This window comes from Scylla paramamosain, chromosome 43 (genome assembly GCF_035594125.1).
Source record: "Scylla paramamosain isolate STU-SP2022 chromosome 43, ASM3559412v1, whole genome shotgun sequence".
Taxonomy (NCBI): domain Eukaryota; kingdom Metazoa; phylum Arthropoda; class Malacostraca; order Decapoda; family Portunidae; genus Scylla; species Scylla paramamosain.
The window spans coordinates 10,004,784-10,019,928 of NC_087193.1; the positions used below are offsets into that span (position 1 = coordinate 10,004,784).

Here is a 15,145-nt window from a genome sequence, read left to right on the forward strand (position 1 = left end):
TTGTGGCCCTTACCTCCCCCTTACGTCTTACCCTCCCCTTACGAACTCCCTTCCACTCCCTTCCTCCTCTCTCCTCAGTTCTTACTATTTTACCCTGCCACCTTACCTCCTCCCCTTACTCTACCTCCTCTTACTCCCCTCCCCTCATATTTCCTCTCATACCTGCCCTCTTTTCTCATTAATATTTTTTTCTACTTCCTCTCCTTGTTTTTCTTTATCTCTTACTTTTTTTTACTTTTCTATCTTTTCTTTTCGTCTTCTGCTTTCCCTCCTTCTTGCATCCCCTCTACTTCTGTCAGTTTCAATTTTACTTTCTCTATTCATTCCTCTTCTTACTTTTCCCTCTCCCGTCATCCTTCCTTCTCCATTCCCTTCCTCATATTCTTCCTCCCTTCATCCCTCACACCTTATCTTTTTCCTCCTTTCTTTTTCTCTACTGTTCTCTCTCTCTCTCTCTCTCTCCCCTCCCTTCACAAATATACACTTTCCTTCCTCCTCCCCTCCCTTCCCCTCACTTCCCTCACCTGTCCTCCGTTACCTGAACAGATCTCGCCCCTATTGTCACCTCACCTTGGCTCACCGGGATAAATGAACGTACTTTACCTCAAGTGTGTGTGTGTGTGTGTGTGTGTGTGTGTGTGTGTGTGTGTGTGTGTGTGTGTGTGTGTGTGTGTGTGTGTGTAAAAATACCTGTCCATACGAGCACTTACTGTCATTTTCTCTCTCTCTCTCTCTCTCTCTCTCTCTCTCTCTCTCTCTCTCTCTCTCTCTCTCTCTCTCTCTCTCTCTCTCTCTCTCTCTCTCTCTCTCTCTCTCTCGGGTCCTAAGTGTCTGTATCCGTCACGGTCCGGTTATAAACGCATTCCGGTTACGGTGATGTGCAAACCTCCCTCGATTAAGCGGACTTTAAAGGGAGAGAGAGAATTACAGGGAGCATAATTCTGAGGGGAGTGAAGGGAGAGGGGAAGGGAGAGGAAGGGAGGAAAGAGGGAGAGAGAGAGCAGAGGAAAACATGGAGAGGATAAAAAAAGAAAAATGGAGCATAAAGAAGGGAGAAAGAATGTATGAGAGAGAGAGAGAGAGAGAGAGAGAGAGAGAGAGAGAGAGAGAGAGAGAGAGAGAGAGAGAGAGAGAGAGAGAGAGAGAGAGAGAGAGAGAGAGTTCACCGTGGATAAAAGACAGGAAGAGAAAATGAGAATGAAGGGAGGGTGAATAAATAATGAGAGAAAGAGAAACAGAGGCAGAATAAAGAAAGAGAGGAAAAAAGAGAGAATTTAATATCATAAGTCAGTAAAGAAAAAGAGAAAAAAAGAAAATGAAAAGCATACAAGAAAGAAAAGAGAAGAAAAATTAATAAGTATACACAGAGAGAGAGAGAGAGAGAGAGAGAGAGAGAGAGAGAGAGAGAGAGAGAGAGAGAGAGAGAGAGAGAGAGAGAGAGAGAGAGAGAGAGAGAGAGAGAGAGTGGAAAGGACACGTTGAAACATTAGTGGACGAAGATAAAAAAAAACGAAAAAATGAAAGATAAAATATAAAAAATGAACAAAATAGAAGAAATACAAAAAAAAAGGGTTGAAAAGGACACGTGAGAGAGAAAAGAGATGATGAGGAAGAGGGAGAAGGGAAAGAAGAAAGAGGATAAGAAGAGGGAGAGGTAATATTTTACTCTCGCCATCTTCTGTGTTGTTGAAGGAGGTATTAGAAGGGTAAGAAGGAAGGAAGGAAGGAAAGAGGGAGAGGACGAAAGAAGGAAATACGAAAAAGGGAAGAGGAAGAAAGAATAAGTCGTCAGAGAGAGAGAGAGAGAGAGAGAGAGAGAGAGAGAGAGAGAGAGAGAGAGAGAGAGAGAGAGAGAGAGAGAGAGAGAAAGTAATAGGAAAATCTTTCATACAATAATTGGTTAATTAGATCATTCACGCCTAATGATTTCCTCTCTCCCTACTTTCTCTCCCTCTCACTTTTTCTCCCTTCCTCTCTCCCACCTTCTCTCCCTTCCCATCTCCTTTAACTCCCCTCTCCCATCTTCTCTCCCTCTGTCCTTTCCTCCCCCCTATTTCACTTTTTCCTCTCCCCCTCTCCCCCTTTCTCCCTCTCTCCCTTCCTCTCCCTCTCTCTCCCTTCCTCTCCCTCTATTTCATGGTGTCGTCCTATTTCACGCAAATTATGTTTACACAGTTCTTCCTCTTCCTCCTCCCATCCTCTCCCTCTCTCCTATTTCTCTTCTACTAACTTTGGTCTCCTCTCTTTCCAACCACCACCACTATCATCTCCTCCTCCTCCTCCTCCTTTTCTACTTCATCGCATTATATTTTTCTTCTCTTATTATCTTCTCTCTTTCTCTCCTCTTCCATCTTTTTTTTTATCATTTTTCCTCCTTCCTTCTATCTTCTGTTGCGTTTCTATTGTTCCTTTTACCTTTCTACACTTTTCTCTTTCCTTCTCTCCTTCGTCTCCTGGTCTATATTAATGTACCTTGTCACACACACACACACACACACACACATACACACACAGGTGGAAAGACCAACAGATTCCTTCTTATTCCCTTTCTGTTCCTCCTCCTGTTTCCTCCTTTACTCTTTCATTCTCCTTCTGTTTAATATCTCTTTTCCTCCTCCTCCTCCTCCTCCTCCTCTTCCCTTCCAACCTCCCAACAATTTGAACTTTGTCTCTTGTCTTCTTTATTTTTCACTCTTTCCCCTCTTCGTCCTTCTTCACTTCCTACCCTCCCTCCTCCTCCTACCCCCTCCTCCTCCTCTTCCCCCTCCTCCTCCTCCTCCTCCTCCTCCTCCTCCATCACAACTTCCTGACTCCATATTAGAGCGATCAATATTTTGTGTCGTTTATGATTCTCTCTCTCTCTCTCTCTCTCTCTCTCTCTCTCTCTCTCTCTCTCTCTCTCTCTCTCTCTCTCTCTCTCTCTCTCTCTAATAAATTACATTACTGGACACCTGCAACCGCACCACACCAAGAGAGAGAGAGAGAGAGAGAGAGAGAGAGAGAGAGAGAGAGAGAGAGAGAGAGAGAGAGAGAGAGAGAGAGAGAGAGAGAGAGAGAGAGAGAGAGAGAGAGGCACCAACAGATAACGTAATAAAATACATAAATAGTGAAAGAAATGAAACAATGATAATGAGACGACAGATGAAAAGAAGATAAATAAGAGGAGGAAAACAATAACAGGGAAGAGACGGAAGGAAGGAGAGAGAAATGAAAGCAGGCACGGAAGGCACAGGGAGGGAGAAAAACAAGATGACGGGGAGGAGGAGGAGGAGGCGGAGGAGAAGGGATGGAGGAGATGAAGAAAGACACAGATGGTGGGAGGGAGGGATGGAGGGAGGGAGGGAGGGACGGAGGGAGGGAAAGATGTAACGTCAAGAGAAGAAAGAGATACGTAACAAAGACGACACAAAAAATGCAGCGATAAAAAGTTTTCTGACGGAAGAGAATGAATGAAAAAAAATGAGAAGGGAAAAAAAAGGAAATAATTAAATGAAAAATACAAAATACGACAAGGAAAAGCTGAAGTTATAATTCTGTAAGACTGAACGAAATCATATGAAAAAAAAAACATGAAATAAAATGGAATTCGACTGAAAAAATGTGGAATATCGTTACTGTTACTATTTTTTTTGCAGGAATGAGAAACGTAAAGGAAATCATTAAGAAAAAAATATATATATATATATATAAAAATTCTATAAAAAAAACACCAAGAAAAGTAACAAACAGATCATATTTCTTCTCATTTCAACAAACTAACACTTCATAGTTGTAGGTAATGATTTTTCTACCTTCTCTTCACAAGGTTGGTGGTGAATAGTGAATGAAGCCGGTTAAGTACAATTAATGCTGGGACAAGTACTAAATCAATTACCAAATATCGTCGCAGGGTTTATTTATGTCAGATCAGCGTGGTATTTAAAGACGTGAAGTGCTTAAATCTTGCAACACGGACCCAGACCGCTCAATGCAAGACAGAAAAGTTTACGGTATGTTTTTTTTTTTTCTTTTCTTTCTGGCGAAGTGTTGGCGTATGAATGTCAGCTACGCAAAATGCCACCAGAATGACCTATCTCTCTCTCTCTCTCTCTCTCTCTCTCTCTCTCTCTCTCTCTCTCTCTCTCTCTCTCTCTCTCTCTCTCTCTCTCTCTCTCTGCAAGGTTTGTGTGGTGGTGAAAACAGTCATAATTGATAACTTGTATTGGCTGAATGAATAAATACATTGGTGTTTGTGTATTGAGAGAGAGAGAGAGAGAGAGAGAGAGAGAGAGAGAGAGAGAGAGAGAGAGAGAGAGAGAGAGAGAGAGAGAGAGAGAGAGAGAGAGAGAATTCGTTTCTTGAATGTGTTTTCTCTCTCTCTCTCTCTCTCTCTCTCTCTCTCTCTCTCTCTCTCTCTCTCTCTCTCTCTCTCTCTCGCCTATTCACCCACTTCAAATGCAAATATTTGTCGATTTCGGACACAACTTCACCTTCCCTTCTGGTCGTGAAGGAGGAAGGGAGTGAAGGAGGGAAGGAGGGGAGAGGAGGAGAGAGGAGGGGAAGAAGCGAAGGAAAGAGTGATGGAAGGAGAGATTCCTGATGGAGGGAAAAGCTGAAGGAGGGAATGGAAGGAATGTGGGAAGGGACGAGGGAAAATAGCAGTGAGAGAGAGAGAGAGAGAGAGAGAGAGAGAGAGAGAGAGAGAGAGAGAGAGAGAGAGAGAGAGAGAGAGAGAGAGAGAGAGAGAGAGACGTAAAACTCGCACTTTTTATTTCTTCTTTTCATCTCCTGATCCTCTTCCTCTTCCCCGATCCTCTTCCTCTTCCCTCGTGTTTTAAATTACACCTCATTTGATCAATTTAGAGTTACCTTGACATTATCTCTCTCTCTCTCTCTCTCTCTCTCTCTCTCTCTCTCTCTCTCTCTCTCTCTCTCTCTCTCTCTCTCTCTCTCTCTTGGCATTTGTCCTCATTATTAAACTTTCCTTTCATCACTTACCTCATGGGAGGAGGAGGAGGAGGAGGAGGAGGAGGAGGAGGAGGAGGAGGAGGAGGAGGAGGAGGCAGGGAGGGAATAATGATGATGAAGGAAAACCAAGGAAGACTGATTGACTTCGATTCATTCATGCTGAGACTAAGAAGAAGAAGAAGAAAAAAAGAAGAAGAAAAAGTAGAAGAAAGAAAGAGAGAAACAAAGAAAACCAACTGTAAAATAATCGATACGAAATAAAGAGCAGAATAATATAAATAAAATACAAGAGAGACTAAATATAAACACAATCAATAAAGGACAAGAGAGAGAGAGAAAAAAAAAAGAACAAGGAGAAAGAATTAAGGAAAGGAGGAGGAGGAGGAGGAGGAGGAGGAGGAGGTTTTACTTATCACTTTCATCTCTACTTGCCAGACTTCACACTTCTTCATTTCCTCACACACACACACACACACACACACACACACACACACACACACACACACAGCAGGTGTCAGGAGTCAGTGACACATATTACAGGCGAGTTAGTCGTAAGCATGTTGTTGTCAAGTCAGCATGAGTCTGCCTTTCTCTCTCTCTCTCTCTCTCTCTCTCTCTCTCTCTCTCTCTCTCTCTCTCTCTCTCTCTCTCTCTCTCTCTCTCTCTCTCTCTCTCTCTCTCTCTCTTTGTTGCTTGATATTCTACTTTGATTATCTCCTCCTCCTCCTCCTCCTCCTCCTCCTCCTCACCTCAAACCAGAGTCTCCAATCCCGTATCATCCGTTACCTCCCCCTTCCTTAATTCGCTCCTGCTCCTCCTCCTCCTCCTCCTCCTCCTCAGAGAAGCCCTCCACCTTCTGTCTTTAACACCCTCTTGAGCTGTACCTTGTGACTTACATCCACTTCTCCTCCTCCTCCTCCTCCTCCTCCTCCTCCTCCTCCTCCTCCTCCTCCTCCTCCTCCTCCTCCTCTCCTCCTCCTCCTCCTCGGCTCATAGCACGAAGCTCAAAATAATTACTGGAGAGATGTAACGCAACACCCCAGAGAGAGAGAGAGAGAGAGAGAGAGAGAGAGAGAGAGAGAGAGAGAGAGAGAGAGAGAGAGAGAGAGAGAGAGAGAGAGAGAGAGAGAGAGAGAATATATATAGGCTCCGACATGTGAACAGTAAAGAAAGAGAATAAAAAAAAAGACAAAAGATGGAGAGAGATAAACGGAGACAGAACACATCAATTGTTTAAAAGAGGTAAAAAGGTTCTGAGAGAGAGAGAGAGAGAGAGAGAGAGAGAGAGAGAGAGAGAGAGAGAGAGAGAGAGAGAGAGAGAGAGAGAGAGAGACTAATGTGACAGAGGTGTGTGTGAAGAAGACAGATATTAACGCATGTCTTGTTTCTCCTTCCTAACTCAACTGACCCACCCACATTGTTGCTCTCTCTCTCTCTCTCTCTCTCTCTCTCTCTCTCTCTCTCTCTCTCTCTCTCTCTCTCTCTCTCTCTCTCTCTCAAACTATGACACTTTAACATGCGTGTGACGGGATAATGTATACTGGTTTTTTGTCGTGTGTGTGTGTGTGTGTGTGTGTGTGTGTGTGTGTGTGTGTGTGTGTGTGTGTGTCGATTCCCCACGTCCCATTAGTCGTACTTCCCTATGGCATATGTACATGTTTGGGGTCACCTGCTTACACACACACACACACACACACACATATTTACTTCACTAATGTACCTCTATATTTAAAAGTAAACAAATTTCTCAACCTGCTTCTTTTCTATCATTTTTTTCTTTTCTTAAGTTTCCATTCTCTAATTAGTACCTGTATTTCTGTTTTATAACCCTCTCTCTCTCTCTCTCTCTCTCTCTCTCTCTCTCTCTCTCTCTCTCTCTCTCTCTCTCCAAAAGTCCCTCAGCAGTACGCCTATAAGCATACCGTGGTGGGTTGTGATGCGGTGCCAAAATATGACGTTTTAAATAATAGAACATGTACTCGTGATCTATTTGTGACTGGTGGCATGAGGGAAGCAGCCACGCATTGACTCACCACCTGTCACCTCACCTTGCACACTCATTTACTCGTGTACTCATGTTTATACAGTTTGTTGCAGCATTATCCTCGCTTTGTGTTTTATTTGAATTTTTTTGGGTGTGTTTGTTATGTATTTTGTTTTATGGGAGTGTGTGTTTATTGTTTCAACATTTGTATATCTATCTGTTTGTTTTGTTACTGCCTGGTGTGTGTGTGTCTGTAAATACAGACAGATAGATAGACAGACAGACAGACAACCACACACACACACACACACACACACACTATCAACATTTCTACTCACCAAAACAATTCTTTCTTTGTTCTGTGTCCTCATCTTCCTCCTCCTCCACCTCTTTCTCCTCCTCCTGCCTCGTCTGCTTCCTCGTCTGCTTCTTCCTCCTCCTCCTCCTCCTCCTCCTCCTCCTGCTGCTTCTCGCGTTCCCTTTCATCCTCCCTTATCTATCTTACTGGTCCTCTTCCTCTTCTTCATTCCTCACTTACTTATTTCCTTTCCTTTTTTTTTATGCTCTTATTTCCACGTCTGTCTCTTCCAGTTCCTGTTTCTTCCTTTCCTGCTCCTTCCCGTGTTCCTGTGTTTCAATTTTTCCGCCCTTCCTCCTCTTCTCCTCGTCCTGCCACTTATTCTCCTTCTTCCCTCTCCCCTTTTTATCTTTCTTATTTCTCTTTCTTATTCTTCTTTCCTTTTCTCCTCCACCTCTTCCTCTTCCATTTATTCATCAACTCTCGGGCTTCCTCTCCTCAGCTTCCCCTCCTCCTCCTCCTCCTCCGTCTCCTTTTCTTCTTCCTCTTCACATAATTTCACTCTTGGTCAAAAGATTTCTTGGCATTAAAAGAAAATTCCATCAAGAGTCTCCACAATTTGTCACGGGACATTTTTTAAAGCTATTTCATTTTTTTCCCACGACTCAAAGTACCCTCTAATACCTACACATGTACACACACACACACACACACACACACACACACACACACACATCCTTATCCTGTGTGTGTGTGTGTGTGTGTGTGTGTGTGTGTGTGTGTGTGTGTGTGTGTGTGTGTGTGTGTGTGTGTGTGTGTGTGTGTGTGTGTGTGTGTGTGTAGTACTGCTGGAAACGTGATTAATTAATTAGTTAAATTAAATCTTTCTTTTTTACAGTTCACGAAAATATTAGAAGTTAAAATAAGGAATAAGAAGCAAAAAATATGAAAACATGAAGCCAAAGAATAGGAAGAACGAGAGAAGGAAGAGAAAATAAATGAATGAATAAATGAATGAAAGGAAGGAAGGAAGGAAGGGAAGCGAGGCAAGAAGGAAAGACGATCTGTAAGAATAAGAATACAACAAAATACTGGAAAGTCATACAGAAGAAAGGCGAAGAGCGAGAGAGAGAGAGAGAGAGAGAGAGAGAGAGAGAGAGAGAGAGAGAGAGAGAGAGAGAGAGAGGAAGCGAAGAAAGATGGATTAAGACAGTGTGTAAAACGTGTGAGGTTTGAAAATAAAGGATGATGGAGAAAGAAAGATGGAGTAGAGAGAGAGAGAGAGAGAGAGAGAGAGAGAGAGAGAGAGAGAGAGAGAGAGAGAGAGAGAGAGAGAGAGAGAGAGAGAGAGAAAGAGAGAGAGAAAGGGCGAGGGTACGAATAGCTGAAACAGAAGAATGTACAGAGAGAGAGAGAGAGAGAGAGAGAGAGAGAGAGAGAGAGAGAGAGAGAGAGAGAGAGAGAGAGAGAGAGAGAGAGAGAGAGAGAGAGAGAGAGAGAGAGAGAGTGTTCACGGTGATGAATGATTTGACTAAAATATCCCCTTACGTTAAGAGGTCTGCAACTCCCCCTCTTTTTTCCCCTCTTTTTTCCTCTCCTCTTCCCTCTTCCTCCTCTTCCTGTCCTTCTCTTTCTCGTGTGTCTCCACGTCTATCTTTTATTCATGCTTCTTTTCCGCCTCTTCCTCGTCTTAATCTTCTTCTTTAATTGGTTCTCCTTCTTTCCTTGTCATTCTTCTTCAACTGTGGATTTTTGCTTTTAAACTCTCTCTCTCTCTCTCTCTCTCTCTCTCTCTCTCTCTCTCTCTCTCTCTCTCTCTCTCTCTCTCTCGACGCAGATCAACATTTCTTCTTTTTCCTTTCCTTTATCAGTGTTCTCGTTCTTCTAATTATTCATCCCTTCTTCCTTCCCTCTATCACTTCCTCCTTTCCTTCCTTTCTACCCTTCATTCCTTTTTTTTTTCTTTTTTTTTTACCACCGTTCTTTCCTCCCCGTCTTTTTCCCCCTCGGTTTGTACATAAACATTCTAAAACTACTTACACACATCTATACAAACCAAGTATCAATAAATTCAAAGGGCACTCTAATATATTTCTAAAGTACCGTATCCCTGTATATATATATACTAGGCCTCGTCTGGTTTCCGTTTTCTGTTGAATTCTTTTCTTCGTCGTCGTCCTTCTTTGAACTGCAATGTACAGTAAAATCCCTCTTATCCGGCATCAACGGGACCGCCGACATGCCGGATAATTGAATAGAAATGAAATTATGTCCACAATCACCATCCTACACTCACGCATCTTACCATAACAAAGATCAGCTGATCTTAATCAGCAGCTGATCTGATCAGCTGCTTAACTGTAAGGACAACACGCTTCCTCTTTTCTACAACTTTAGGCATGATGAAGGCGTCAGGCGATAAACAATGCACACGCGGGACTGAGTCACTGAGTAAACACACTGCAGTGGGCCATGGGTGGCGCGAAGCAGTGCGCTCTGGTGGCGAGGGGACAAAGTATGCCTCGCGCGGGAATTTTAATCGATTTTATGAGTACACATTGATTTTTTATTGATTTTAAGGCTCGGGGAAAAATGTGCCGGACACTTGAAGTTGCCGGATACTCGAATGCCGGATGAGAGGGATTTTACTGTATATAGGAAGGAAGCTCATTCAAATAAGTGTGATGTGTATGTTCTTTTACTTATTATTATTTTTTTTTTTTCAAGTCAAGGAAGTATGAGAGTTTTAAGTTTGTTTGACGTATTCGCCGGGAATTCTTCGTCGACACATTAATTGCTACGAACTTTCATGATAATTTAATTAGTAGTTGTTTTTTTTTTTTTTTTTTTTTTACGCACCAAGTTCAGTTATATCACGGAAAGGAGTGAAAAATATATAAACTTGACAGGGGACACAAATTCTCTCTCTCTCTCTCTCTCTCTCTCTCTCTCTCTCTCTCTCTCTCTCTCTCTCTCTCTCTCTCTCTCTCTCTCTGAGGGGGGAGAAAAAGTGGACTTGTTGACATAAAAAAAAGAATCCTTGAATCATATCTTACTTGTGGCAGTCACGTAGCTGTGTGTGTGTGTGTGTGTGTGTGTGTGTGTGTGTGTGTGTGTGTGTGTGTGTGTGTGTGTGTGTGTGTGTGTGTGTGTGTGAGATAAACGATACACACACAAACTCTGAAAACCCTGACAGCGTAAAGGAACGCCTGAACACACACGCACGTACACACACACACACTGAAGCCAGCCTACAAAACGACTCCCCTTCACCACTTCCTACTAAAAATAAATGAAAATAAATAAAAAAAAAAAAAAAAAAGGCAAAGGGGTAAAAAATAGAGCGTGTGATGTTACAAACAAACAAACAAACACATATCTATGGAAAGTAAGGGAATCGTTTACACGTTAGTCGAGGCTGAGCTGTCGAAATGGCGGCGTGCGGAGGGGAATAGAAGGTAAGGGAAGGGAAGGGCGTGGGGAGAGGGAAGGAAGGGAAAGGGGAAGGGGGAGGGAAAGGGAAGGAATGGGTAAATGGCCAAGGGAAGGAAATATTAAGAAAATTTATAGAAAAAGGTCAAAACAAACACTCAAAAAAGAGGAACTGAAAAAAAGGAAATAAAAAATGAGTGAGTGAAAGAATATTACAAGAAGAAAAGAGGAATGAAGGAAGAAGGAAGGAAGAGAAAGACGAAAATTTTACAGAAACGTTAATACAAAATAGAACACGAAAAGGAAGAGGAAATATAGTAAAAAGTAAGGAATGAAGGAGTGTAGGTAAAAGACAAGGGGGAGAGAGAGAGAGAGAGAGAGAGAGAGAGAGAGAGAGAGAGAGAGAGAGAGAGAGAGAGAGAGAGAGAGAGAAAGCTGATGCAAAAACTATTGGAAGAAGAGCTGCAAGGAATTGAATTGACAACTTTCCTATTTTGTCTGTTTATCTTTGTCTGACTGTGCTCCTCTCTCTCTCTCTCTCTCTCTCTCTCTCTCTCTCTCTCTCTCTCTCTCTCTCTCTCTCTCTCTCTCTCTGACTCCCCACCCTGCGCCTACTCTCTATCACACCTCCATCTCTCTTCCATACACCCTCTCTCCCTGTCTCATTCCTCTCACTCCCCTACGTTTCATTTCTCACTCTCTTTTTTCCCCTATCACTCATCCAATTTCTTACTGCCGTTTTTCCTGACCCTTCCTCTACCTTCTCACCACTCTCCCGTTCACTCGTTTCTCTTTCGCCATAAAAACATCCCCAGTGAGATTCCAACGGGTACTCTTCACTTGTACGCATCCTATTCGACTTAAAAGCAAAACCACTAAAATTTCGTCGGTTTTCTCCACCCCGGCAGGAGCAGGAGGGCAGAGGAGGGGCGGAGGGCATCAAGGACGGAGGAACATGGGTCGACATCGCCGTAAGGACCAGCTGATCCACCCTACCTCCGCCGAGATTCCATATTTTGATCCCACCTCGCCCACCCACATCAAGGCACAGCTGGGTTCCAATGCCTACCTCCCTTGCAAAATTAAGAACCTTGGCAATAAGTCGGTGAGTGGTCGCCATTTTAACTGCTGGGATGACTCGGTCTGATTGTCACTGAGAGTATGAAAGTGGGTTTGAAGGACTGGAATGTGTTTTATAAGGGAATGAAGAGTTTATATATGGGTTTGAGGGAATGAATAAGTAGTTGATATTCTAACTTCTAGGATGATTTGGTCTAACTTGACTTGCACTCTCAGGGAGATTCAGAATGCATGTAAGTGGTTTATACTGTTGCTGTGTGTTTTATAAGGGATTCAAGAGTTTATAAATGGGTTTGAGGGAATAAGAAGTGAGTGAGTGATATTTTAACTGCTGGAGTGACTTGGCATGACTAGGATTGGGAGTCTGAGGGAGATTCAAGAGGATGTAAGTGGGTTTAAGGGGACTCGAATGTATTATAATGGGTTCAGTAGTTTATTAATGGGTTTGAGTTAAGTGGTTTTCAGTTGAGGAGTGAATTCATCTACTTTTATATATATACTTGTAATGTGTACAGCAAGCTTATTTTATTCACTCCACTGTTTTAATTTAGTGTTAAGATTAAAATGTTTTGTTATACTTTTTTTCGTGTGTGTTTCGGTTTGCAAGTGTTTTATTTTCAACATTATTTCTTTTTATTTTTAGTTTGTTTTCTTTCTCCTTTGTTTCACTGGTCGACCATATGTTTCGCTTTAGTGTTTTTCTGGTCTTCCCTGCTCTCTCTCTCTCTCTCTCTCTCTCTCTCTCTCTCTCTCTCTCTCTCTCTCTCTCTCTCTCTCTCTCTCTCTCTCTCTCTTTTTTGTTAATTAAAATCGTGCTTCTATTTTCCGTTTTCTTTTTTTATGCGTGACTAAGGAATTCTCTTATTAAAGTGGTGTGTAACTGTTTTTTTTATTCTTAAATGTTAGATACTGCCTTGCCTGCCTCTCTCTCTCTCTCTCTCTCTCTCTCTCTCTCTCTCTCTCTCTCTCTCTCTCTCTCTCTCTCTCTCTCTCTCTCTCTCTCTCACTAATTCTCAAGAGCTTCCTCCTCCTCCTATTCATTCGCATTTCCTGTCTGTCCTTCCCAGTGTTTAATTTTTCACATTTCTTTCCTTCCTCTCCTCTCCTTCCCTGCGATGAAAAGGAAGCACGCATCTCTCTCTCTCTCTCTCTCTCTCTCTCTCTCTCTCTCTCTCTCTCTCTCTCTCTCTCTCTCTCTCTCTCTCTCTCTCTTTTATCGTCATTTCCGTGCACACTCTCCGCTCATCCTTATCTGTGTCTCATTCAATCTTCCTTACATTTGAACCTCATCGTCTTGCACACTTTCTTAAGATACATATCTCCTTACTGACTGTCCTTGTATTCTTGCTTATCCCCTTGTACGCCCTGACAACTGAGAGGGTTTTTGCCAGATCACAAGACTCGGGACTGAGGAAACACAAAAGGCACCGACACTGAGAGCATGCAAGACTTAATTCCATCTAACACGCCTCTCCAAGCCTCCCTGGTGCTGATTTAGTGTTCCTGTTTTGATTTTCTGTCCTTATTCTATATTTAAGTCCACGAAGGGTTGCCATAATTCTCTGTATTGATATTTTCTTCCGTTTTCTGTATTTTTTTTATTTATTTTATTTTTTTTTTATTTTATTCTTCCGTTTTCTGTATCCTTTTATCCTTTTCTATCTTTTTCCACCTTCCTAACTGCCAGTCCACGAAAAGATAACGTCACCATTTATACCACCTCAATCCCTTTCACACAGCTGCCTTGGGTGACGAGAAAGTACTTCAGCATTAATATTCCACCCCTTTTCTATCCCTATTTTCCACCTTTCCTAAATACTTATCTTCGAAACAGTACGTCACCCTTCACACCACTTCATTCCCCCCTATAGGTGTCCTGGGTGAGGAACAAGGATGCCCACATCCTCTCAGTGGACAGGTATACCTTCATAGCAGACGCCCGTTTCGCCACCTGGCACGAGGCGGTCACGAACACTTGGACGCTGCAGGTGAAGTACGTGAAGGCGTCTGATGCGGGGAGGTACGAGTGTCAGGTGTCCACGGAGCCAAAGATGAGCCACTTCGTGCATCTCAACGTGATTAGTGAGTACTAGTGTGGTTTGTGTTTCGGGAAATCAGTGAGTGAGTCAGTGAGTGAGTGAAGGAGTGAGTAAGTGAATGTGTGTAGGAGGGATTGTGTGAATGAACGAGCTGAACACACACACACACACACACACACACACACACACACACAACTACAATGCCATCCGATAAAAATGTTGAAAAGTGCAAAAAAACAAGCTTGCGAAAATATTGCAAGAGAGAGAGAGAGAGAGAGAGAGAGAGAGAGAGAGAGAGAGAGAGAGAGAGAGAGAGAGAGAGAGAGAGGACAGCTATTAGTCGAGGGAAACGTTTGTTGGAGAATTTCAATAAATGTTTGCGTCAGGTGAAAAGAAATGCTCAAAACGATTTTATATCAAAGAACCATTACTCTCTCTCTCTCTCTCTCTCTCTCTCTCTCTCTCTCTCTCTCTCTCTCTCTCTCTCTCTCTCTCTCCATATGCTTTCCTTCCGTAAACATCTTTTCAAAACATTAATTTTCGGATGAATAAAACGCAATATTCAGTAAAAGAAAGAACAACACACAGATAATACCAACCTTTCACCTCCCTTTAAAGAAAATTACCGTAAGTTTTCCCTCATTGAAACAAAAAAAAAAGAAAAGACAAAACCACAATAAAAGGAAGAGAGAAGGAAGTAAAGGTCAAAAGGACGACTGAATAATTATAACTCATTAAGCTTTTCTTTTTTTCCTTTGTCATTAGCCGGGAAATCAAAGTCCGAGGGAGAGAGCAGGGAAAAGCATTAAAACCCCATGACTTATTCAGCTTTGTTTTCCTTCCTTCCTTCCTTCCTTCCTTCCTTCCGTCTTGCCTTCCTCTGCAGACTTGAGGCGGCGGCAAATTTGAAAAAAGTGCATCGTTCATTTTTCTTCAGCAATACTTCCGAGGAAACAACACAATCTCCTCTCTCTCTCTCTCTCTCTCTCTCTCTCTCTCTCTCTCTCTCTCTCTCTCTCTCTCTCTCTCTCTCTCTCTCCAACGTCAAGGCTGAATTAACAAAATGGTCAAAGAATCACAGCAAATTGAGTTATTTTCCTCGAATTTATAAGGGAATAGAAGGAGGAGGAGGAGGAGGAGGAGGAGGAGGAGGAGGAGGAGGATACAAGATTACATAGAAGTAAAAAGCAACAGACCTTCAGATCCTTGCTTGGCTATTAAGAAAGTTTTTAAACACATATTAGAAGACTGGATATGATAACAGAAGGCTCCTCACAGCCCACCACACCCTTCAGTTTGAAATGGCATGGAAATAGATGGGGAAAAATACCTTGAAATATGGAAAAAGAACGAAGAGGAGGGACT

General features: G+C 42.5%; 1 protein-coding gene and 1 long non-coding RNA gene across 5 annotated transcripts in view; one reads left to right on the forward strand and one right to left on the reverse strand.

Annotated features, from left to right (window-relative positions):
• The window catches only part of LOC135093679 (uncharacterized), a 204,124-nt gene that overhangs the window by 153,491 nt on the left and 35,488 nt on the right, over positions 1-15,145 (reverse strand). The window lies entirely within an intron of this gene.
• The window catches only part of LOC135093677 (uncharacterized), a 62,507-nt gene that overhangs the window by 36,287 nt on the left and 11,075 nt on the right, over positions 1-15,145 (forward strand). For both annotated transcript variants that reach the window (XM_063993180.1, XM_063993181.1), the window contains exons 3-4: positions 11,570-11,766; positions 13,613-13,823. In XM_063993180.1, coding sequence (XP_063849250.1) covers positions 11,570-11,766; positions 13,613-13,823 — 408 coding nt within the window. The remainder of the gene's footprint in view (positions 1-11,569; positions 11,767-13,612; positions 13,824-15,145) is intronic.